General features: G+C 37.6%; 1 protein-coding gene across 3 annotated transcripts in view; it reads right to left on the bottom strand.

Moving 5' to 3' along the window:
* Positions 1-24,758, bottom strand: part of LOC107693157 (EMILIN-1-like) — a 29,234-nt gene extending 4,476 nt beyond the window's left edge. For 2 of the 3 annotated variants that reach the window (XR_001634714.1, XM_016492437.1), the window contains exons 1-6: positions 24,634-24,758; positions 9,261-9,383; positions 6,502-6,713; positions 3,285-5,423; positions 2,777-2,893; positions 2,480-2,497 (exon numbers count right to left, since the gene is read on the bottom strand). Coding sequence is in view for 2 of the 3 variants with exons in the window: in XM_016492437.1 (XP_016347923.1) it covers positions 2,480-2,497; positions 2,777-2,893; positions 3,285-5,423; positions 6,502-6,713; positions 9,261-9,383; positions 24,634-24,758 (2,734 nt within the window). In the remaining variant the exon portion in view is untranslated. Of the gene's footprint in view, positions 1-2,479; positions 2,498-2,776; positions 2,897-3,284; positions 5,424-6,501; positions 6,714-9,260; positions 9,384-24,633 lie in introns of all 3 variants that reach the window. The other variant, XM_016492438.1, reaches the window with a different exon arrangement.
* Positions 24,759-26,440: the final 1,682 nt, after the last annotated feature.

Below are 26,440 nucleotides of genomic sequence, written 5' to 3'. Positions count from 1 at the left end.
GCAATCAAAATCAACAAAAGAGCAATGATATGCAAGTGCTATAACAAGTCTCAGTTAGCTTAACGCAGTACACGTAGCAAGGTTTTTTTTTTTATTATCTAATAAATAAAAAGAAAACAGATAGAATAGAAAAAGAATAGAGTAAGCTAGTGTTAGATTTTTTTTTTTTTGCTTTTGTTATTTGTATAATAAATAAAAAGAAAACAGATAGAATACAAAAAGATTAGAAACGCTAGTGTTAGTTTTTTTTTTTTTAAGAAAACAAGCAGTAAATCAACAGAGTACAAGTCTAAATGGGTCTCTTGCCAGTCTTAGGGCTTCAACAACTGAGAGCAAGGCAGTCTCGGTTGAATGCTGGTTGCTGTCGAGGAGGTTGTTCTGTGTGAGAAAAGCAGACACTTGGTTGAACACAGCTCGTTCAAGTGTTTTTGCAATGAAAGGAAGAAGGAAAAACAATCTGTAGTTCTCTTGGATGTGAATGAGCGTATGTTTGCTGGTAAGATGTGCTTGACAGATTGTGGTGTGGAAAATTGTGCACTGATTGTTTTAATTTTATTAATAAAGAACGTGGCAAAGTCGTCAGCTGTTGGAGATGAAGGAGGGGGAGGACAAAGGAGGGAGGTAAATGTTTTAAAAAGCATGCGAGAGTTATTCTAATTGTTAATTTTGTTATGATAGTATGTCCTTTTAGCAGTGGAGACATTAGCAGAGAAGTAAGAGAGGAGAGACTGATACATATTAAGGTCAGTAGGATTTTTTTATTTGCGCCACACCCTTTCAGCAGCCCTGAGCTTAGAACGATGTTCGCGGAGAACATCAGACAGTCAAGGGGCTGAAGGGGTGGTACGGGCTGGCCTGGAAGACAAGGGGCAGACAGTGTCTAAACAAGATGTAAGACTGGAGCAGAAAGTATCAGTAGCACTGTTAGCATCAAAAGAAGCTAACTGTTTAGGGGGAGGAAGCGAAGATGAAACCATAGCAGATAGCCGGGAGGGTGAGAGTGAGCATAGGTTACGTCGAAAGATGACATGTGGAGGGGTATGTGTTTGTCAGGAATCATGTTGAGGTTAAGAGTGAGGAGGGAGTGATCCGAGGTGTGCAGTGGAGTAACCAGCACTTGATCAGTGGAGCAGTGTCGTGTGTAAATAAGGTCCAGTTGGTTGCCTGATTTGAGAGTAGCCGTAGGTAACACTCTCTTGAGATCAAAAGAGGCAAGCAGAGTGTGGAAGTCTGCAGCCTCAGGTTTATCTAGGTGGATGTGGAAGTCTCCAAGCATAACTATGGGAGAACCATCCTCAGGAAAGGTTGAGAGCAGCAAATCTAATTCATCCAAGAAGTTACCTAGTGGTCCTGGGGGTCGATAAACAACTACAAAATGGATTTTAAAATGGTGGGTAATAGTGACTGAATGTGATTTAAAGGAGCTGTTAATACCCAGAGAAGGTAAAGGAATACATTTCCAATCATTAGAGATAAGCAGACCAGTACCTCCACCTCTTCCAGTCAGATGGGGAGTGTGGGAAAATTAGAAATTATTGGAGCGTGCTGCAGGTGTAGCAGTGTCCTCTGGTTTGATCCAGGTCTCTGTCAGGGCCATGAGGTTTAGTCTTGAATGACTAGCAATAGATGTAATGAAATCTGCTTTGTTTACTGCAGACTGACAATTCCAGAGATCAATAGAAAAATAAAGTAGTGTTTTAGCAGACATAGGCAAAGTGCGCAGGTTGTTAGGCTTGCGCTGCCTATAGTGTGTTATGCGTGGTTTGCGTGTGGTAGTAATAGTCGGGATATGCAAACATTATTGGAGAGTGCTGCAGGAGTAGCAGTGTCCTCTGGTTTGATCCACTTCTCTGTCAGGGTCATGAGGTTTAGTCTTGAATGACTAGCAATAGATGTAATGAAATCTGCTTTGTTTACTGCAGACTGACAATTCCAGAGACCAATAGAAAAAGAAAGTAGTGTATTAGCAGACATAGGCAAAGTATGCAGGTTGTCAGGATTGCGCTGCCTATAGTATGTGATGGGTGGTAGGGATATGGAAACACATAGTAAGAGTTGGTCATAAAAACTGAAACAGAAGTGAAGCAAGCTGTAGAAAAGAGGATGACTCAAAAGCAATACTTATGTCCCTTGCCGGTGTCCCTGCCCGTTGGAGTCGCACGGTAGAATTGATGGTCTTTACACTCTTCGGTCTTCACACGAGGGCTGCCACGGTATACTAACGCTGATTGACTGCTTCTCTCAAAGAGTATTTCTTTACACTGTCTTGTGCTAGCACTTGCAGTATGTCTCAACACAGTAAACAAAACAAGCGTTTCCTCCAAGCGACAACTGAACTTGTAAATGTGTAAACAAATTTACACGTATCTAACTGAATTGTTGTCTTCATTTCAGACATTGGCAGTGGCACACATCAAATAACCTCAGTGTTTGACTAAGATATGGCTGCTAAAAAATGAAAAGCAAATGAAATACATACCTCGCTCTCCTCTGAGACCTAAAATAGGAGAAAGCAAAATGTGAGTAATTTTAAAAAATATGGGGCAAGTGCCAAATAATACGAAATGTCTAGTTCACCCAAAAATTTCAATTGTGATTGTGAAATTTACTCATCCTCATGTCATTCCAATCTTGTTTTTTTTTTTTATCCATGCTAAGCCAAGCTCCAAAAAGCACCATGAATAAGTTAACAATGACAAAATATTTCTGGGTGAACATTTCCACTATTACTTTAACCAACATGACAAAATGAATGAACAAAAACAAGGTTTCTCACCAGGAGGTCCTTTTGGCCCAGGTAAGCCCGGAATACCTGGTGGTCCATCGTTACCTGGAGGTCCCTGTGGACCTGGGAGCCCTCTTTCTCCTTGCGGACCTGGTGGTCCAGGTAAACCTATAATCAGAAAAGAAGAAATTAAAATTTTAATTTTTCATATACATCAGGGTTTTGAAAATTCCAAAACTGAATAATCATTTCCTATTGAAAGTGTGTGAATTTAAATTGAATGGGCACACCCTAGAGGAAGTTAAATAGGAATTTGAAATGGAATGACAGCAAGAGAGGTTTGCTGAATTGTAATTCAAAGACATTCAACAAAGTCATTGCTTTATGAATCAAAATATCTAGTATCCATTTCAGTTCAGAATGGTGTACAACCCTGATATCCATTAAAATATAAGAGCTATATTAGTTACGGTTGCTGGACATTTAGAATATGTTCTTACAGGTTGCAATGTTAGTAAGTTAAAAACATAAACTTTCATTTCAAGCACTTAAGTCAGACCTGTCAAGTCGTTCTCAGTTAAGCTCTGGAACTCCTTGAGGATGTGGACCATTGAGGAATTGAGTCTCTTGATCTTGCCGTGGATATCATCCAGATGTGTGTTCTGGAGGATCTCAATGAACCCACTGTGTGAGATTACTGTGTTGTTTAGCCCACTGACACAGTTCCACAGGCTAGACACGTGTTTGTTCAGGCCTTCTTTGATCTTCTGGAGATTGTCTGAGACAGAGTCAAGCCGACCACAAACCACTTCGAGTTTAGAGAGCCTCTTATCCAGACCATCGCCAGTCCTCTTGCAGTCACCCATCTCGACCACAAAGTTGTTCCCAAAGCGGCGTACATCTCGGTCAACGTTGTCAAAGCGTATCCTGCTATCCTCTATGTGTTCTGTCATTTCCTGCTGGATCTTGTCAATTTCAGAAATGATTTTGTCTTTGGTGTTTCCAAGGTCGGTGATAACACTGTCGTGTTTCTGGACCACATGCTCCAGACCTTTTAGAGTGTCATTGATGGAGCTGAAGGTTAAGATGACTTCAGACAGTTCTCCCTGAATTGACCTGAGGTCACCGGTATTACTGCTGATGACACTGTGTCCATCCAGTGGTTTCTGTGGGTCATCCAGGTGACCTGTTCCTGATTCCGTTCCTGTAGGAGTATTCAGGGTGATCTTGCATTGACCACTGCATTTCTGTACCTCCTTTCTCAACTGATCCATTTTGCCCTGCAAACCGGAGCAAACGTCCACACAACCCGAGTCAATTTTACCTTTAATGTAATTCATTTCCTTCTGCCATCTTTCCATGGAATGGTTTGTGATGTTCTTGAGTTTCTTTAGGTCATCTTCCACTGTGCTGCACACGTTACAGTTCTCAATCTCCATGACAATCCTGTTAAAGTGTTCCCCATTGTCTCCAGTCAGTGCTTTGATCTTGCGAACATCATGGCTGAGGTTAATGACCCTATCTTCAAGAGAATCACCAGACACCGAGAGATCCTTAAGTCGTGTGTCAAACCTCTTGATCTCATCTTCATTTGCAATGACTCTCCACTCTAAAGACTTCACCGTCTCTCCAGAGCTCGGACTACCACCGGTTGGACTAAACCCAGAACTTGAGCCTGAGCATCCAGAGCATTCGCTTAACCTTCTGTCTATAAAGGATGTTGTATTCTCAAGCCGAGATAGGCGCTTATCAAGATCAAATACAGTTTCTTTAACAAGTCCAATATCAAGGTCCATGTCATTAATCTTGTATTCCTGGTCAAGAATACGATTATTGAATTCATTGCGAAGATTTCTGAGTTCCTGCTGGAATGAGTCCCGTATGTTAGTCTCCATATAAGCACAGTTTTCCTCTGCCTTCTGGACAGTGTTGTTGAGCTGTCTCTCCAGGTCTTTTAGATTATTATTGAAAAAGTCTTCTGGCATTATAGGAACTTGTCCATGTTCACCTTTTACTCCAAAATTTCCACCACCTCCAAATCCTCCTAGTTCCATATTCAGACGATCCTGAAGCTTGTCGTAGGCCTCTGACGTTGAGCTTATCTTCCTGTCCATGTCATTAAGTCGTCTACTGAGGTTTGTCACAGTGTCGCAGCAGCCTTGAGACCGGCTGAGGTCTCGGCGTAAACCATCAAGAGTCTGGCGGTGACGCTGGTCCATGGCGTTAATCTGCTTTTCCAGAGCCAAGATCCTCTCCCGATCTTGTTGCTGTTGTCGCCTCAAGTCTTCCACTCCAGATTGACAGGCAGAACAGGAAAGAGTCACTCGACGTTCAAGCTCTCTGAGGATTTCCTCCTTCAAGGTGTTGAACCTGCTTCCTCCGACTCCTCCAATGTCTAGATCGTTGCCTCCACCCTTTCCATTCACGAGGTGGTTATTGATGCTGACTAGAGTCTTGTCATGAGCTTGAGTACGGTTGTCCAACTGATCAAGCTTGGTCTGAATGTTATGGATGGTCTCTTTCATTTCAGGCTGGGCTGCATCAGCTGGTGTTTTGCCACTATTAAAACCTGGTTTACGTATTTCCTCTTGGAATTTTTCATTCATGCCACGCAGAGTTGACTGCAGGCCAGTTAGGTCTTTGGTCAACTTCTGGATTTTGTCCTCCAGTTGTTTCATCTTGTCATTGTCACCTTTCCCTAGGCAAAGATCAGAATCAGAATGAGCTTTATTGCCAGGTATGTTTACACATACAAGGAATTTGTTTTCGTGACAGATCAAACACAATGGTAATTTTAAAGGGCTAGTTCACCCAAAAATGAAAATTCTGTCATTAATTACTCACCCTCATGTCGTTCCAAACCTGTAAGACCTTTGTTCATCTTTGAAACACAAATTAGGATATTTGTGATGAAATCCGAGAGCTTTCTGACCCTGCATAGACATGCAACGACCACGTTTAAGGCCCAGAAATGTAGTAAGGACATCGTTAAAATAGTCCATGCGACATCAGTGGTTCAACCTTAATTTTATGAAGCTACAAGAATACTTTTTGTGTGCAAAGAAAACAAAAATATTGACTTTATTCAACAATTTCTTCTCTTCTGTGTCAGTCTTTGGGAAGCATTCATGACAGTACCACGACGCATGTGAACATTGCGCACAAAAAGTATTCTCATAGCTTCATAAGATTAGGGTTGGATCACTGATGTCACATGAACACTGATGTTTCTGGGCCTTGAATATGATAGTTCCGATGCTGTCTATGCAGGGTCAGACAACTCTCGGATTTCATCAAAAATATCTTAATTTGTGTTCCGAAGATAAAAGAAGGTCTTACGGGTTTGGAATGACATGAGGGTGAGTAGTTACTGACAGAATTTTAGTCAGTAGCTAATTAAAGATTAGCAATAGTTTGGCAGACACAGAATTCACAGTCTTGTCAACTCTGACAATGAAAGCATTGCTCCAGTGGCCAGTTTTAATATTTCAGAGGATTTCTATAAAGCCTCAGTTATATTTGGATATTTAACAGTGCTTTAAAAATGCAGAAGATGCAGATATGGAAGTATCGAGAACATCAACAAGGCCAGACATTGTTAGACAACTGCGTGAGCAAATACAGCCAACAAAGACATCCAAATATAACCAATGGGTTTTGGTATCCTCCAAAATTAAAAACAGTCAGTGAGAGACTTTTTGGTGCAACATACTGTAAAACTTTTATTGAGAAGATTTGCAGCTCAGTCTGAGGGCCATGAGAAAACATTGGCTTACCATTCCCTCCGCTCTGTCCATGACCGGTATTAGTTCCAGTTTGTCCTGGTTGTGGTCTAGGCCAAGGTCTGCTTGTTGAGATCTGAGTATCAGATCCCCCGTTTGGTCCATCATTACAGTCTTCTCCACTGTATCCATGGCAACACTTCCACTCCATTTCTGTTACCATTTTGTAAGACACCTTATATCTGGGCCTCATATAGGTCCTGTACCTATAAAACACACGGAAACCACTTGAATGAAAGCTTGAAATTTCCTAGTTTGGACACTGTTGCAATAAATCTCGCCAAGTATTTCCTAACTTGCAATGTTTAGTTTGAATTGTGAAATACATGGGACTGTGAAACAAACAAACAATACAATACAAATTATATGCTGTTACAAATTACAAAGAATACAATCAACCAATACAATCTAAAACAACAAAAACTATCCAGGCCTAGTACATGCATTACCTTACAATTCACCTTTCTGTATATTGTCTAATATATTCAAACAGTCTCTCACTTTAAACAAACTGATCCCTTCTGGGAACAATGTTGTGTTGCAACACTCTCTAGTAAACAAATTAGTTTTTGCTCATCGCTGTCAGAGCGAGACCCACACATGCCGACATACACTTGAAAAACAAAGGCTGTATTGCTGGACTGAGTTTTTGGTCTAAGAATAGAGGAAGACATACATACCATATACGTTTCAAAATTAATTCTCAGCACATTCATGTGACTTTTGCTAGTTGCCACACAGACATATGCTGGCCAGCTGTATAAACTCTTGTTTAATGAAAGGCTGGATTATGGTAGAAACAGTGCACATCCTTAGATATGGCATTCAATGTATGCGATCTTTTTGTATGTTTTATCATCCAGAAACCATAAATCTACATGCTGAAGTTTAATACTTATGGTTAAGGGTTTTAAAAAACATTTTTAAGAGAGAACTGTAGTATAAGACCATCTCATCAGAGCCATTTTATTTATGTTGTAATTCTGACCAGTAGTCTAGGTCTCGAGTTCACTGTGTCATTCAAATAAATTTCAGCATTTCTTTTTTTCCCAGGACTTCTGGTTACAGTTCTTAAGCCACTGAATTCTTGTCTCCACGCTCTGTTTGTTCCATTACCCCCGTGAGAAGAAAAAGAGGGGGAAAAGGGGTCACCATACTCTACTGGGTGAGTGTAAAAATAAGTGGTGGTATTTTAGTAGGTTTTAAGCTTAATTCCTGTGGCGCGCTGGTTGTAGAGCTTGGAATGGCATGCCACCTCATTCCATACATAGTGGTGTGTGTGTGTGTGTGTGTGCTGAATCTAAAGGAGTTGGATTAAGCTTTTCCAGCTGGAGTTCAGTACGTTTCCAGCAACTGAAAACCACCTTACAATTGCACACACTTACTAATCCTGGCATCCTCAATCTACATTCTGTTTATCTCCATTTGTTGACATTAGGTTTACTTTGTAAACACAATGTTTTTAGTATGTCTTAGACTTTAATGACTCATAATTCCAGTAAAATGTGATGTGGTATATGTTCTAGTGTCTATGAATGTTATGATAGCTTTCAACATCTGTTTTCTGGCTGAAGTTAGTTGGTGTAGTACATAATGGTTCCCCTTATTTAGAGTGCACTAAATAAAGGCCAGAAAAACAGACTTGCTTTTACCTCAAATGCTCTGACTGATTTGAAGGGTGATAGGTGCATGTTTATATCAACAAACAGATACATAATATGGATGTGCTTAGGTGACATGGTAAAGTAATATACAACTAGCATTAAGCTAAATAACATACAGCAAATGGTACACAACTTTGGGGCCTGTTTCATGCCACAAGCAAAAACAGATTTTGCTGCCTATTACAAGTTACATCATTCATACTGTTTGTGTAAACATTACGGTTGGGTTGCACCAGTCGTTCGTAAGTTCTTAAATTGGAACACAAAATCCACATTAGCGACTTAGTGACTACTAAGATAGTGTTTGTAAGCTCTGTACGTAATTTGGTTGCACCATTTGTTCTTTAGGCAGATTGTAACTAGTAGGCGCTGTAAAATAATGCATAGTCATATAATATGACGCTTACCTTCAGTCATCCAGTAGCAGCCTTCAAATTTGTAAGCAGAAGTGCTCTGAATTTCTGTTAATCCTGGTAAGGTTAATTTTGCCTTCTGTAACTTACGGTTTCCACTGAAATACGATACTTATAAGTATTTTACATAACATTTAGAAACTGTATTTGAAATTAATAAGGAGCAAAAAATAAACAAATACTGACACCAATGCTGTAACTTAGTGTCCCTCTATGTTGCAACTGACCCATAGAGACAACAATTTCGCCACTATTATGCTTTGACTGTGTTAGCTGGCTTCTAAGCAGCCCAGGCTGGTAATTAGCTGGTCTTAGCCACCTATTACAGAGAAATACTGCTTTAGGTAGCTGGTTTGTTGCTGGACCAAAATGGTGTACCAGCTTGAAGCATTGAATATTATTTTGGACCAGCTACCATGGTCCAAAACATAGCTAACATAAATTTTCCAGCAGTTCTATAGCCTTTTATGAAGCAACATAAAATGGAGCAGATTACTAATTGTTTGATAAAATACATCTGTTGGGCCTGATGCTCTGACAGGCACACAACACTTTTTATTCAATAAATCTACTGTATACTGAATATACTGATAACCGTTGTATAATTTATGGAAGGTATGACAAATAAAACAAAGATTTAACATTTTAGATAGAGAAAACAAAGGGAAACACTTACACTACAACACGGGCGCACTGAATGCCCCAGGAACATGGCTGATAGTCAGGCTTCACGTAAGTCTCCACTCCATCTTCCACCACACAGCTCACAGACTTGGTCACCACATACGCACACCAGTTTCTGTAAAAAGAAATGAACATATAGTTAGCATACTTGTATGGTCGGTCAATGCTAATTGAATTTAGCATGGCAATTGGATATGGTAGATTTTATAACAAAGCACCATAAACCAGTCTGCCCTGTTGAAAAGTCCAATGTTACTACAATTATTTTCCAGTTTACAATTTACAATTACAATACAAAATGGTTTTCATACCAAATTAGCACTCATTTGACCTTGAAAGAACTTTATCAAATGAAATACAAAAAATGACACCACTGAGACACACAGCTGTTCAGTTTTAAAAACATGAACTAATGGAGCCCTCCAAAGTTAGCAAATTTAGAGAGCTTATTCCCCTTATGTGTGCTCAAACTAGAATCTCTGTTAGATTTACAGTGATTCTCCATCAGTCTGAGAAGTCCTTATGTCCCCTGGCCTCATAAATTAGCAGAAATCTGGAAATAAATATTCTCTTCGCGAGCCCTGTCTCTCACACCAACATCAACAAGCTCTGGAATCAGGCCGCTATGATCTCTCTGCTGCATGCACTGGGAATTCAAACATCTGCTGGGTTTCATGCTGACTACACTGAGAGTAAGCTGGATGCATCACTTATCTTAGTTTCCGTCCCTGTTTTGTTTCAGTCTACTAGTAAGAACAACAAACTACGTGATTGTCAGCTGTGTACTGTATAATGCAGATGCGGTTTGTCTTCTCTTTTGCAGTTGTTCGCTCATGAATTAAGCTTAAGTTACACCTCACACCAGGGCCGTGCACAGACCTTTTGAGGGGCATGTGCTGAAACTGAAAAAGGGCACCCCCCCCTTAAGCCGCTGAAGCGCCGTACCACCAGCACGAGAGCCCACGAAGAGCGTGCTTGACTGTAGTTTTCACTACTGTAGACTTAGGTCAGGAGCAATCGCTCGGCTCCGAAGCGAAAAGCTGAATATGCGCTGCCTACTTATACTCACGCTGTGATCAGCAGCAGCTGGATGTTTTAATACCTTTCATTAGCTAAATATTTGTAAAGCACACAGACAGATGTAAAAGGTGACCAATATCATTGATTTATTGAAGGAAAAAAAAACACCATCACCAAAAAAAGGGCACTTCGGAGTGTAAGGGCAAAAAGGGCATGTGCTCTGCACAGGTTGAGCCCTACCTGTGCACGTGCCTGCCTCACACTGTTGTAATAAAGATTGCCATCGATGCACATTTGACTCGTGCTGTGTTTCTTCAGAATAAGCCCACAGATTTCTTCTCAGAGGCCTCCTAAACGTGATCTCCAATGCATCTGAATCATGTTAAACCAGACAACCATGTGTGCAGCTGCCAAAAAGACAATGAATATCATTGATTCTCATTAGGATTAAACTCAGTATGGATTCCAACAAATGTGGCCCCATGCAAAAGTTTTGGTTTCTCGGCTTATCAGAAATGACAATCAAATATTTTTGAGATGACATCAACTATTTTAATAGACAGTATTATTACCCTCCATTAATGCTTTTTTTTGTGTTTTTTTTCCCTACTGCTTTCGCTCCAAATCAGCCATGACTGCAACAAGTAACAAGCAACAGGACATTTTTTCCATCTCTTCGTTTAATAAAAAATATAGTGATATAAAATCAATATTATATATTACATACATTTTTTAATTAATAGTGAAATATATGAAAATAAATAAAAGAAGAACACATTAATAAGTTTGTTAAATTATCCTTTAAATAAATCAAAAATAATAATGCATTAAAAATATCTTCAACATCACATCTTGTCTTATATATTCAGAATGATAAATACTAAAGAGTTCTCATTCACTGATAACAGCTGTACATCTTGATATTCTTCAGAGCACTACAAATTGGTCTATATGCATATTATCCTACTTTATTTTTGACAGTTGACTCTAAAAGGCCACTGCCAAGAAGTAACCAACAGATGACCCATTCCTTTTGCAAATGCATTATGTAATAGAAGGAAGCTTGCCAACAAATGGCTTCTCATGGAAAAACCACTTAATTCTCCCACGACGTCTTCCATATGGAACGCTCTTGACCATAACCACCTGACTCCTGCTTTGATTGCACATGGTTCATCAGTGACCTACAGTGGATTTCCTGCCTCCACAGCTGCTCGGGATGCTCGCACATATTGCCAGCACAATTTCATGTTTTGGTCTTTAATATTAAACACAGATGGTGCTAGATCAGAGTAATGACATCATGATATAATCCGTGATGGCTAAACGAAAGGATGTTTATAATGAATTACAAAAGAAAATGCTGTGTTTTGACCAACAAATACAAATCAGAATCACCTTTCAAAGAACTAAAAGAGAGTTTTGCAGCTTTTAGTCCATATCTGTTACCTTTGAGTTCATCTATATGCTAGTGTGCTCCTAAACATTGACAACATTAACTTTTAGTAGGAAAAACAGATCATAAATACTCATGACTCATATCAAACTCACATATTTTTATCCAATCAAATGCTCTGTACAATAAGAAAGTCCCTCCTCCTAAAATATCACCCGTAAATGACTAGGAAGTAGCTAATCATAAAAGCCTATTGGCTATCTTTAATAAAATGGCATGGTCCTTTCAATATTTCCCAGTCAAAATTACTATTTCAACAGGTAATACATTAAAAATGCTCACCAAATGATTTCCCATTGTCTTTTATTACAGCTAATAACTTCCACAGCTATGTCCAGTAAAATCTGCTTCCATCCACAATTGTAACGCAACAAGGTTTTGATTTCAGTGACCTGTATCTCATTTATGGTGTTAAGCGGTGGGCAATCCTTTACTCAATACGTAGCCCACATAACAATACCGCATGTAATGTTAGCTGTTTATGCAAGCAGCCTTCTAGGTTTAAAGATTTTGCAAAGTTGTCAGGCTGCTCCAGCCCACCAGTATTTGTTTTTCAGCTGTTGATTGGAGTGAACCAGACCACAGTATTTCCAGGCCGCTACAGCCAGCCGTGAATGATCCACATTCTTAGCGGATTTGTCATGCAGAATTTTCATTTCAGGCTGGCTTTCATCGAACACTCATGCAGCTCATGACTTTACAGAGACTCTCAACATGTTTCAGCTCCAAAAAGAATGGAAAATATGAGAGAAGACAGGAAAAGCGGACAAAACAAAGTGCATGTGGCAGCTTTACACGTATCCCGGTGTGTGTAGCCTCTCTTTGAACCAATGAGAGCTGATTCTAAAATACAAAAAGTAATATTAATCCATGTGATGAGGATGTTTTCATGTTTTTCCATTACATAATTTCTGTTTTCCAAAAATAAATGACTTTATAGTCATAAGTGACTGCAATAAATGGGTTTACTAAGAGTGAAATGAAAATGTAGTCATGCAGAAACGTCATGGCTTAAAAAATCATCTGCATAATCGTCTAAGATTAAAAACATGACAAAATAAATGAAATATGCTAAAACAGAAGCACATCTCAGAGTAAGAAAGTAATGTTACCCTGTGCACCTTCTTAGGTCCAAAAACTCTCAAGGAACACTCAAAAGTGTTGAAATATAAGACTTAGAAGAAGTCTTGAAGAAGATAAAGCTAAATAATGGACCCACTCTGCAGTCTCAGCATCTTAAAACATTTTCTGAGATGTTAGAATGTGTGCACATGATGATAAGCAATGTTAGAAATGTTATTCAAATTGGTTACTGTGTGATGTTTGCATAAAAAGCATAAAAAAGAAGGACAACGTAAGTTTTTTAATGAATAAATTCGCATCACATGATCATGAATGGCAAAATGACTCCCTTAAGTACCAATAATCTGTAATCTTACACTGTTTTCTGTTAAGTTTTTTGAGTAATGCAGGAATGCTGTAGCTCAAACAGTACGGCATGGTGCTAGCAACATCAAGGTCATGGGTTTGATTCTCAGGGAATACATGAACTGGTAAAATGTATACAGTACCTTAAATGCAATGTATGCCACTTTGAATCTTTTTATCTGCCAAATGCATAAAAGTCAATGCAAAAGACCTTATAAATTATCACTAAAACCTTCTGAAACCTTTGAGACCTTATTACTATATTCAGAGCCATTCAAGGGTGTATAAATTATATTTGTAAGTCACTGTCTCTCTGTTTCTGTCCCTACCTCTCTGACACACACACACACACACACACACACACACTATTCTCTAATTATCTGTCAGAAAAGTGACCTAATCCAATGTAGGGTATCTGGTATAAAGATACAATCATCTCTTTGTTCCTCAGCACTGCTGAAAACAGTCCTTTCCGATCGTTCCCTCAATAAAGGCTGTAATTGCTTCTCCCAGGACAGAAATTATATCAGATGAATGTAGCGTTATGGAGAAACGTTCAAAGAATATCAGCCTTCCTACACACAATCGTTGAACCTCCCAAGAGATTCACTATATGGACATAAAAACTTGTCCAACTGCACATTCAACCATGTCCTATGGCACTCATGTGTTGATAAATGTGTCTGAAATTATTGAGTACATGAATATACACATGTGTAACAGGCTCCAGAATCCTATGATATCACTTCCTGGACTTTCTCCAGTAAACCTAAAACAATAGAGCAGAACGGACTGCAGAAATGGTCAAATATCTAGGGAGCCATTTAATGAGGAAGAAACTAATTTAACTCATTTAAAATGTATTTAACTATAACAAAACCTAGCTACAGTATCCCCATATGTTAATAATCATATGGATCTTACATTATGCACACGGATGGATATCTTCTTCATGTCTTTGTCGTTGAAGTTTGTTCATAAATCATGATATTCACTCTGTTAAACTGCCTGTGACAAAGGTAACTGATATCTACCAAGGCTGATCAAATTTATTTTCATGTATTTGATTAAAAATACAGTAAAACAGTAATATTGTGAAATATGTATACAAATAAAAAGTGTTTTCTTTATGTATTTAAAAATGTAATTTATTCCTGTGATGTCTTCAGTGTCACATGATCCTTCAAAAATCATTCTAATATGCTGATTTGCTGGTCAAGAAACATTTATTTTGATTATTAATATTGTATTATATAAACTGTAATATTGTAAACAGTTGTGCTGCCTAATATGTTAGTGGAAATATTTTTGTGCTATAAATTTTTTCAGGATTCTTTGATGAATAGAAGATTCAAAAGAACATCATTTATTTGAAATAGAAAAAAAAAAAAAACACCAGCTGACCCCAAACTTTTTTGGTATTACAAACTAGTGTTCAATAATAACTTTCCAAACTCTGTATGAGTGCTGCTGTATATGATCACCTTCAGTTTTGGCCTGTTTCATGGAAACTCTTATATATTCATGTCACCTCAGATATTCCTCAATTCAGGGTCTTAAGGGTTCTTACGTGAACTGTAATACTGCAGCTAGTGCCAAGACGATGTCCCCCACCCATTTAGAAACCATGAGGCCTCTTCTCCCACCCGGTCTACTGATTAATACTGATATGTTTACACAGAGTCATAGAGCAAAACGTCAATGATTACCACATGTAAAGGCTACTAACAGAGGATGGACGGTTCTTATTCTTATGTTGTGAGAGATGCAGTAGGTGACATGCAAAACTAGCTGCCTCATGTTTTCAGAAATGACTTCAGCTTCTGATTGTCCTCACATGCTTGGAATCTCTCCACCAAACCACCTTTTGGCTTAATGGAAAAGTCACAACAACTACAGCCTCTAGTAACAGTCTAAAAGAGGACTTTTTCAACTAACTTGTGTGCTATATTTCATGTCTTCTTCACCACTTACAGGCTTTGTGTGAGAATCAGACCTCACAGAAGCAGTTTTTCCAACCCAGGCTCATTGGAAAAAAACATGCCTCTACTGTACCAACATTTTTGCAAAATTCCAAAAACATATTTAGCAAATGGCTGCAATATAACAAAGAGTGAAAAATTTAAGGGGGTCTGAATACTTTCCGTACCCACTGTACATTTCACTGCAGTATCCAACTGAAATTACCACTAGTGGCAGTAAAACACTAACAACTTTTATTCATTTTCACACAAATTATAAATGCAGATATTTTTACCACAGTGCATGATTTGTAAACTAATACATTTTGTCGTTTGCATCACATAATCAGCTCCATATGTGCGGCTTGTTCTGACATAGTAAACTTGCTCATTAGCGCACCTGGTACAGCACTGCACTTGTGATGTGGAGCACTTGAGCATCTGTGAAATACAAGTCATGATGAAAGAGCTCAAAGACTTGAAAAAGCAAGCTACAATAAAGTTTGCTTAAGCAAATGTGTTTTTCATCCCCATATTTACTGTTGTTAACGCTCGGTTAGATTTATTGTAGGTAGTATGTTATTTTCAAACTCGATAGAACATTAACCTTTTATTGGCACTCCCTGGACATTTAATTTCAACAACTAACATAATAAAACGTTGCAAGATTGCTGTTCACCCATTTTGGATAAAACTTAACACACTTTTAGTGCCACTCACTGGACATTTCACTTTGAAAGTGTCGCAAAATGTACAAGAAGCAATATAAAACCATTTCGCAGAAATGCTGCCTCGGTCACTTTTTTTCACAGACAATCTTCCCTTCCACTGTAGCTCTGTAATGTTTGTATTCAGATGGGAAGATTTTTTTGTAAAAACAATTTATATTTCAGTCTGTTTTTCATTCAAAGCTATCATATGACTTCAGAAGACTTAATATAAGCTACTTTTATACTGTTTTGGGTAACACTTTATTTCGATAGTCCACTTTAGACATTCTATTAACAGTAAGTAACTTTGCAACGACATGTCAACTAGCAGTTGGTAGAGTATTAGTAGACTGTCTGCTTAATATCTTCTAACACTTTCTGTGTCAACTTATTCTTCTAACCCTAAACCTACCCTAACAGTCTACTCTGAGAATTAGTAGACATGTAGTTGCAAATTAATGAGAATTAGTTGACATGTAGTTGACATGTAGTTACAAAGTTACTTATAGTTAGTAGAATGTCTAAAGTGGACTATCGAAATATTTGTTTTTGTCCTTTTTGGAGCTCAACAGACACTATGAACTGTCATTAGAGTTTGGAACAACATGAGGGTGAGTAAATGATGACAATTTTTATTTGCAGGTAACCTACTATATACTTTAAGAAGGCACAGAAATGGTAATTGTGGTTTTGGAGATTATACAACATAATTATTCATCCATCAATATCGTGCCTCTGCATACTTGAGATTGAATGCATAATGAAACACACTATCAAGTTACACAAATAAAGAAAGAGTGAATGTGTGACAGAGAGATGACCGAAAGCGAGAGAGATCAAGAGATAATGATTCTCAGTGAAGGAATTCTTTTGATATCGAACTCCGTAAAAACACACAATGACATAAAACTCCCTCTTGTTTTACTTAATAGCCTGGCAATTTTTACTTCCTGCACTCCAGCGCCGAACACAAAGGCTCAATCATCATGCGCTTTGCTTTTTCTTCAGTTTTTCCATCTTTGCTGTCTCTACCCACACATCTTCCCCTCTGAGCGACCCTGCATGCTGCCCGGGCAGTGCACCGCACACCGCACACCGTGACCTTTGACCTCTGCAACAGGAAGTGGTCAGAGCAGCTGTGGCTGCACGGGCAGCCTGTTTTTACAGTCTTGCTTATTTGTCTCTCCCCGGGAGAGGACACATGCTCGTCTGACTATCCGAAAAGGCACCGGCCGGAACGCATGTCCACTCTCAGTGCCACCCCAACTGTGTCCACACTAAAACACTGATACAGAGATACAATATCAAAACTGACCCACAGGCACAATACTGATATTGTTAGGCACTACATGAATTGTACCGTGTTGTTGTTGCCAATGGTTTCCAGCTCCGTTTACAAACACCACCAAAATGCAATCATGCCGTATCATGTGGAAACAGCACTCATTACGGCTGTTTTTGCAAACGGTGAGGCATTTCTTTCCAGCACAGCAATTTAAGATTACACTGCTGCCTGTACACAAACTCACTCATCTGTTAGCAAACACTCTGTACGCTTATGCAACATTAAAAACTACAAATGTTTTTTTATACTTTCTTGAAAGTGCAAATATTCACAATATTCACTTGAAAAAACATACTCTAATCATATTTGAGGTAGAGCCTCAAGGTAGAGACTTGAACTGAGAGAGCTTAATAATAATATTAATATTTATTATTATTATTAGTAGTAGTAGTAACATTATTATTACATCTTTATTATTTAGCAGTTTTAAAGCAATATATATATATAATGAGATTTTTTACTGTCATCAAGATCATTTATTTGATCAAAAATACAGCCAAAACTGTAATATTTTAAAATATTATTACATATAATGCTTTGTAATTTAATATTATATATATAAAATAGATTAAACTATTTAAATATTTATTTTAATATTATGTTGAAATGGTTGCTTACTATTTTAGTGGAAACTCTAATCATTTTTTTTTCAGAATTCTTTGATAAATAGAGAGTTCAAAAGAACAGCATTTATTTGAAATATATATTTTGTAACATTATAACTGTCACTTTGATGTCCTTTCTGAATAAAAATATTAATTTCTTTCAAAATGAAAAAAAAAAAAAAAAAAAAATCTTACTGACCCCAAACTTTAGAACAATAGCGTTCACATCAAAATAATGAAGTAAAATCAAATAAAAGCCATGTATTAAGATAAGTGTTAAATATACTGTCCTGTAAGGACTTCACAAATAGAGAAAAACACTGATGCATCTTGTAGGTCAAATGACAAAGCCACTTTTTGGGGAAATGCCCCTTAAATGGCTTAGCTGTCTCTGCATATTAAGCTGGGATAAAATAAAGCATGAGAAGTTACAAAAAAAACCAAAACTTTTATAATCAGCTATAATAGCCATAATCATGTGCAATAGGAGGGAAAGGAAAAGTCAAGCTTTATTTGATCTGGAGTGCACAAAGAAGACTGATGTCTACAGGTTCCCTTTGCGACTCAAATCTTCCAGAATGTATTAAATATCTGAAGCTAAATGCTTTTTTCATGACCTCCTTAAATAAAGCAGAGGTAGGAAAAGTCACACATTGTGCCAGAATAAGCAATGAAACTTCAGCCTCCACAACATCCAACACCACCACTAACAGATGTCCTATTAACCCCACTCTTATCTTTTCAGGACAATATTTAGATATTCTTGGTGTTCACATCCAATTTTATTTCTCATACTGATTTCCAGATAAGCCGCACTGTTGTGATTACCCTTATAAGTAATGCACCAGCAAATGTCAGGTCACTCTTTTACCAAACGAGCCACATATTTGATGCTGGAAGGGCAAGCTCGTGGGAAAAATGTTTCCCTGTGGTTGTACTGTAACTCGCTCCTGTTACAGGAAAGCGGTTTCTGCAGGGGTTTGACCGCAGCGGCACATCTGTGGCGTCTCAGCTTGGAACTCCACTAAAGCAAAAGGAGAAGGAACATGCCTTATGAGCAGACGTACCACAGATGTGGCTTACACAAGCCAGGAGAGAAGCCTCTTCTAAAGACATTTAGACATTCATGCCCTTTTTGGATTTAATCTGTCCTCTGGGCTCTGAAACCTTTGAGATGTGTTCACTTTTCAGGGTTAGCTAAGCTAACTTCAACACTGACACACATCACATTTAAGCTCTATCTGTAGTCAAAGTTTTCAAACAGCAGGTTTGACCTCTCATTCTTCCTTGTCATAATTGACTGCAGTCAGATGTTCACATATAAATGAATTCCACTGAGGATATGGGGATATGAGGATAAAAACAATTATCTGCTCAGAAAGTACATGATATCAGATAAATCCAATTTGCTATTGGAATTTACAGTGCTCAACAGTGAAATTAATGACCCGTTTTGGTTAATTATTTGAAAAAACAAATGTGTTTTTGAAATAAAGTCTCTCTTGCGCAACAAGGCTGCATTTATTTGATCAAAAATACAGTACTATTGAGAAATATTATTACACTTTTATTACACTATTATTACAAAAAATAATGTTTTGAAAAATACATATAATTTAAAACATTATTTATTCCTGTGATGGCAAAGCTGAATATTCAGCAGCCATTACTCCAGTCTTCAGTGTCACATGATCCTTCAAAAAATCATTCATGTGCTGCTTATTTTTGTAGAAACCATGATATATTTTTAGGATTATTTGAAATAACATTTATTTAATGTCACTTCTAATCAATTTAACGCATCCTAGCTAAATAAAAGTATTCATTTTTGTATAGCAATAACTGATTTTTCATAACACCCTAATATCATGAAGCCCTTTTTTCTTCAAAAGTGTATAAATCTATTTTATCTGATAAATATAGCTTTCCTATTACAATAGACTGTGTGTCTGATATTGCTTCTGTTGAGCTGCTGTAATCACAATTCCAGCTATAAACCGTAAAATAATGTTTAGACATTCATTTGTACAAGTATTGCTTCATCATTCCAGCTAACAGGAAACATTCTCAGAACACTGGAGAACGTTCTGGCAAGGTTCTCTCAAAGCTATGAACAAACGTTCTTTCAGTAACATTAATAGAATTTTCATTCAAAGTTGGATATTAACCAAATTTTTGATTAAACATTACTACTTTTTTCAAAACATTCCCATAATGTTTGCAAAATGATTAAATGGTACATTCCCTTAATGTGTCCTGCAATGTTGGGATAACCAATAAAAAAAGTTTACTTTTTTTTTTAAACTGGACATTTTGGCTGTTCAGATCATATTCAGAAGTAATGTTTCATAACTTTATGGGAACATTAGCAACACATTCTTAGAACATATTTTTGTTAGCTGGGACATAGTAGTCAAAAGAAATTAATAAAGAGAACTGGAATCGTTGCTTTAAACCTAACCACTCAAAGGATATGCTACAATCCCATTCAAGCTTGTCGTCCAGAAGCAATCATTCATAACAGACATTTTGGCATGTCTAAACATCCATTAACATTCACTAACTGCTTCCCTTGTCAAACACAAACTTGTTCACAGGAAGCACTTTGCATATCAGAGGTGTTTTTTTTCTTTTCTGAACGAGGCCAGAGTCCTGATTATCCACTACAGGAAGTTCCTATAGGAGGCCGCTGTTTGAGGGAGGGCTTCCTGTCCGCGTGTGGTGGTGTGGGGTGGTCTGGATGAGTCTGAGACTGACAGGCAGCGCCACAGACAGCTCTTGGCTTCACAACCACTGCCACATCTTCAAAAAGCCCAGGTCAAGGGCCAGGAACTTTCCATTCACAGAGGGCTTTGCTTAAACCCTCTTGACATACCAGGACAAGAGGCAAAAAGACACAGCTACTAAATACTAAGGACGGAACTGCATCAAATAAGACATGACAGAATAAAAAGGGACAAATGGACACTTTAGCAAGGATCCATGAATGTGATTTACAGACAACAAAGAGGTATTGAGTGGATTTGAATTATGACTAAGAACAATCAACCCATTCAAAGGTAGTTGCGTTACAAGAAAAGTAGATGGGTGGCAAAGATTAGATCTTACAAATGAAGCCCAAATGTTCATTTAAACTCATAAAAAGACTAATAAACAATCTTTCATTTACAGCCCCCTTTAGTCTGCTATATTGCAAAAATAGATCAAACGAAAACCTTTTCCGTTAAGCAGCTAAGAGAGCTTTTCTGTCAGTATCTTATCAGGCCTTTGGGCATAGTGATATTAACAGAGCTTTGAACACTGTCCCTCTACAGAGGTGTTCTGTCTGGGAAACAAACTGATAACGGCAAACCTCAACCACAGTATCATCATTAGACGAGATGCCCACAAACTGTCTGATGTAGATTGCATGGTCAAATATCAGCAGTACTAATCGCAATCTAATTGGCCGGCTTCTTGCAACCTCTATGAGTGAGTGGGCACAGTTTTTTATTTTTTTTTGGTGAATCTCATGAAAAATGTCCAGGGTTAAGAAATTACATTTAGCATAAAAACAAAACATGTTTTGAAAATAAAATAAAATAAAATAAAAATAAATAGACTTAAACTACAATAGACTTAATTTTTTATGCCATTTTCCCCTTTTCTTCCCTATTGACTTTTTCATTATGACATTTTCATTACAATAAAATAAATAAAATAAAATAAAATAAAACTACAATAGACTTATTATTATTTATTTATTTTGAATTATGACATTTATAGTTAAGCACATTCCTTCCCTCAAATTCTAATTAATGCAATGCAATGCTAAAATAAAATAAAACAACTACAATAGACTTAATTTTACATTTTTACTTTTTCTATTAGGCCTATATACTGTTTTCATTATAGTTACTTCCTTTCTCAAATACCCATTAATGCAATGCAATAATGTAATGTAATTTAATGTAATATATAATATATAATATATACTATATAATATAATATAATATAATATAATATAATATAATATAATATAATACAACAACTATAATAGATTTAATTTTTCTTTATGCCATTTTCCTCTTTTCTTTTCCTTCTGATCGTGAGATTCACCCGTGCGATTCATAAATGCAGTATTAAAAGTTTGGTACTGTGAATGAACATACAGTTGATGTAGAAATTTATGAATGATGGCTGGTCCAATTTTGCGGAAATCTGAGGAGTTTTCTGCCAAGTTCTGTGGGCACAGATTGCGAATTACCATTCACTGGACCTTACCCTCAGTAGAGGTAAACTATTCCTAATAAGTCACATATAATGGAGCCAATCCAAGACTATGCCATTTTTTATTATTCTGACACCATCCAGATTAATAGTCACCCTCTGGAGAGCTGCATGCCAGCACTGTCTGTTTGTCTGTCAGCATAAATGTTTTTAAGAAATATATGAAAGATGGCAAACATGAACGTAGGCATCCAGTCTTCAGGGCATTCATCAAAGCTTGTCCAGCATGATTTTCTGAATAGCAGTGGACACAGCATTCAGGCGTGGACTTTTGACTTCTGGTTTGGCAGAAAAGGGCTCAATTTTATGGCAGCATGTGCAAATCAGCAGAGTTAATTTCTAAAATGCTGTGACACCACACCACAGCACAACCCAAACCATTTCAATGTCTCTCCCTATGGTTATAAGACACACACAGACATTAATTATTACACAAGACATGATGTATACATCTTAAAAAGATGGTTTATTCAATAATAGTTTACTTAAAGAAAAAGTTCACCCATTTGCCATCCAACATTTAGATGAATTTGTTTCTTCTTCAGAACAGATTTGGAGAAATTGAGCATTCCATCACTTGCTCACCAATGGATCCTCTGCAGTGAATGGGTGCCGTCAGAATGAGAGACCAAACAGCTGATAAAAACATCACAATAATCCACAAGTAATCCACACCACTCCAGTCCATCAATTAACATCTTGTGAAGTGAAAAGCTGCATGTTTCTAAAAAAAAAATAATAATTAAGGCTTTTATTAACTTTAAACAGTCGCTTAATCCATAATAACGCTTCCTCCAGTGAAAAAGTCCATCCCCTGTTGCCCTCTCACATCAAAATGTACCAATATATTTGGTTAGGAATGTTTTCACTTGTAAACAGTGCTTGATCTGTGCACATTTCTCTCCTGATTCAGAAGGGACAACTGGAGAAAGCTACATTATGGATACAGGACTCGTATTTTAGATAGAAGCAACAACTGGAAGTAAAAAACGTCTTAGTGATGGATTTATTCATTATGCAGCTTTTCACTTCACAAGATGTTAATTGATGGACTAGAATCATGTGTATTACTTGTGAATTATTGTGATGTTTTTATCAGTTGTTTGGACTCTCATTCTGACAGCACCCATTCACTGCAGAGGATCCATTGATAAGCAAGTGATGCAATGGTAAATTTCTCCAAATTCTTTTCTGAAGAAGAACCAAATCTAATCTTGGATGGCCTGAGGCTGAGCAAATTTTCAATTTGAAAATTGATAAAACATTTCACTACATAAATCAATGATTGATAAAAAATAACTACAAGCTCACCTAAAAACCTTAGTTGGAGTCAAGACCACACCCTCCAAGAACTGGACCAAAACAAGACCCCTCAAGGCTCAGATCCAGACCAAAACTCCAACTGAAGAGTTGAGCTAATCCATAGTTTCAATCGAATTTGATGTACTAATTTATACTGGCATACCATATTTTCCGAATATGAACCAGCATTTCCGTTTCATTTTCTTATGGCAATCACTAACACCACATATTTTGCTAGATTTTCAAAGATGCTGTTTCCTCTTAAAGTACTGGACTTTGTAAATAAACACACCGCAAAGAAATCATATTAGGAGATGTATTCCAACACGCAAAAACCTGGCAGCGGTCCTTACCAAATGCCTACAATTTAGAGGAAAGAGGTGATTTAGGTGCTCGCATATTTGGCAGCTGCAGATCCAGTTCTCGCAAAGTTCATCTTTCAGTATCTTTTAGCATAAAATTTCTGCTAAATTTGAGGCATACATTCCTTAATAGATTTGATTAGGGTTGCGGTTCTCCCTGGAAATGCACATTTGATGTAAGCAAAACGAGTGAAAATCTATCAATCCGTTCATTTAGAAGACCAGAGGAGAAAAAGCCACAAGACTGAAGATGAGTTCTCCACATTAAAAGAAAAAAAACAACTTCTTCCCTTGATTTCAATCTCACACTTCTTCCGATTTTTTTTTATATATATATATATATATATACTACATATATATATATATATATATATATATATGCATCTATTTATCCATTTTATCCATCAATCCATATGTTCATCTATCTATCTATCTATCTATCTGTCTATCTATCATGTTATCATAAGGTAATAACAAGGTACTTTCATGGTACTTTTATCATGGTATATATATGCCAAATTTATATAAATTTATTCATCCATCTACTGTATTTATCCATCCATTCATCCATCTCTCTCTATCTGCCTATTTATCTTTCTATCTATCTGCCTGAGCACGTGTGATCAGTGTGTGGGTCAATAAATCACCCTCCGGGGCACATTCTAGCAGTACCGAGTCTGTGTTCTCATTCACTATCTATCTATCTATCTATCTATCTATCTATCTATCTATCTATCTATCTAAGTGGAACCAATGTAATGGTACCACAAACTAATAATATGGTACTTTATTGCGACATGGCACATCTGTCGTATTTCACAATACAGACTTTCTCACTATTTCTTTCTGTCGTCATTTTAAGAATATTAGTGTGTAGACTGATTGGATGAAATGAAAGTGTCATTACCTGTGTCTGCTCGCTGCTCTCGCCCCGTTTAAAGGCTGAGTCTGAGTTTGGGTCCCTGCGTACAGGTTATACCGCTGAGGATACGACGCGCTCCATACATCTCCAGAGAAAACCAACACCAGCATCGATATCTTTCAGTATCTTTTAGCATAAAATTTCTGCTAAATTTGAGGCATACATTCCTTAATAGATTTGATTAGGGTTGCGGTTCTCCCTGGAAATGCACATTTGATGTAAGCAAAACGAGTGAAAATCTATCAATCCGTTCATTTAGAAGACCAGAGGAGAAAAAGCCACAAGACTGAAGATGAGTTCTCCACATTAAAAGAAAAAAAACAACTTCTTCCCTTGATTTCAATCTCACACTTCTTCACCCTCCCTCCTGCTCTTTCCATAAAATAAATACACAAGACGCAGAATACTTTTTACATCTGTTGTAACTCAAAGTTCAAATAGGCTGCTAATCCCCAGTAACTCGACTCAGATTTCTCAAGCAGGCAGTACATACTTCACTACATACTTCATACCGCTGGCACTGAGGGTTCTCACATCATAGACATCATCACCCTTCACTTCCTCACGACTCTGACAGACTATATTTGAGAGCTATTCATAAGTCCAAACCTGTTTATACAGACTCAATTGGCTGTATATTAACCATTTCTATTACGATTCTTTATTTACTCATTGTTTAGATGGATTTCAGGACGTAATTCATGACTCCAAACTCTGACCATTAGCATCTGGCCTGCGTGTCTGTCCACCCTTAAGAGAGCATTGCGTCAGAAGAAGGGGGAAGCCCCGGTCTGCACGTCAGAGCTGGGACAACCTCTCCCATTCACACCCCAACAATCACAGTCAAAACAACAATGTCAGAGAGGGTGTGTGTGGCTGAGAGAGAGACAGAGCATTGAACTGAAGAACCAACAGATAGACAGATAAAGAGGTAAAGGAAGGTTGTTTTAGTGTAATTACTACCAAGGCGGTGACACGTATAACCATGTTCTGAAAGGCTTTGGAAATCCCAGGGGTCCCACAAAACTACAACCTTGCATTCAGTAAGCGATAATTAGCTGTTCGGATGGACAGCAATGCACCTCCTGTCGTTTCACTGTCGGATAAAGGGAGGCTTTTGCTTTCATGTAGTCATCTGTGCCACACATTTAAAAACACATTTGCTTTTTAAAGCCACCCCCCAGGTTATGTTTCCCTCAATAAATGGATAACAGAAAAAATGCATAACATCTGTAACTTCCCTGACGGGACTTATAAAGTATTCTGTCTGTCTATTTGTCTTTCTGTCAACTGTTACTGCCTCTGTGTTTTTGATTGTCCAAATTCAAAACATCTATCTATCTATCTATCTATCTATCTATCGTGGAACCAAGGTAATAGTATCAAAAGGTGATAATATGGTACTTTTATATACATCACAGTAATAAAAATAATAATTAGTAATATATATGTATATATTACATCCAAACAAAGCAATCCAGAGGCTTCCTGAAATCTGGAGGAGTTTTCTTGGAAAGGAGATGCAGTGAGTTTTGAGTGAGGGGAGCCAGTGCGTTCTGACGCACTCCAACGTCCCCAACAAACTCTCTCTCTCTCTCTCCACATCTCCCTCCCCTCTAGAAACCCTCCCTCCAGTGCACCGATGACAGAATCACAGCCATCTATGCTTAAAAAACCAACAGGACCACGTGTGTGAATACTAGGGGTGATTATGAAACCTCAGTGACATACAATGGTGAGCAGCAGTGATTGAAACCATATGGCCTCTTGATAGTATGGCTGATGTCCCACA

Source organism: Sinocyclocheilus anshuiensis, unplaced genomic scaffold, assembly GCF_001515605.1.
Source record: "Sinocyclocheilus anshuiensis isolate Anshui unplaced genomic scaffold, SAMN03320099.WGS_v1.1 scaffold222, whole genome shotgun sequence".
NCBI classification, from domain to species: Eukaryota; Metazoa; Chordata; class Actinopteri; order Cypriniformes; family Cyprinidae; genus Sinocyclocheilus; species Sinocyclocheilus anshuiensis.
The sequence above is the reverse complement of the archived record's forward strand: the minus strand, read 5'-3'. Positions and strand labels throughout refer to the sequence as shown.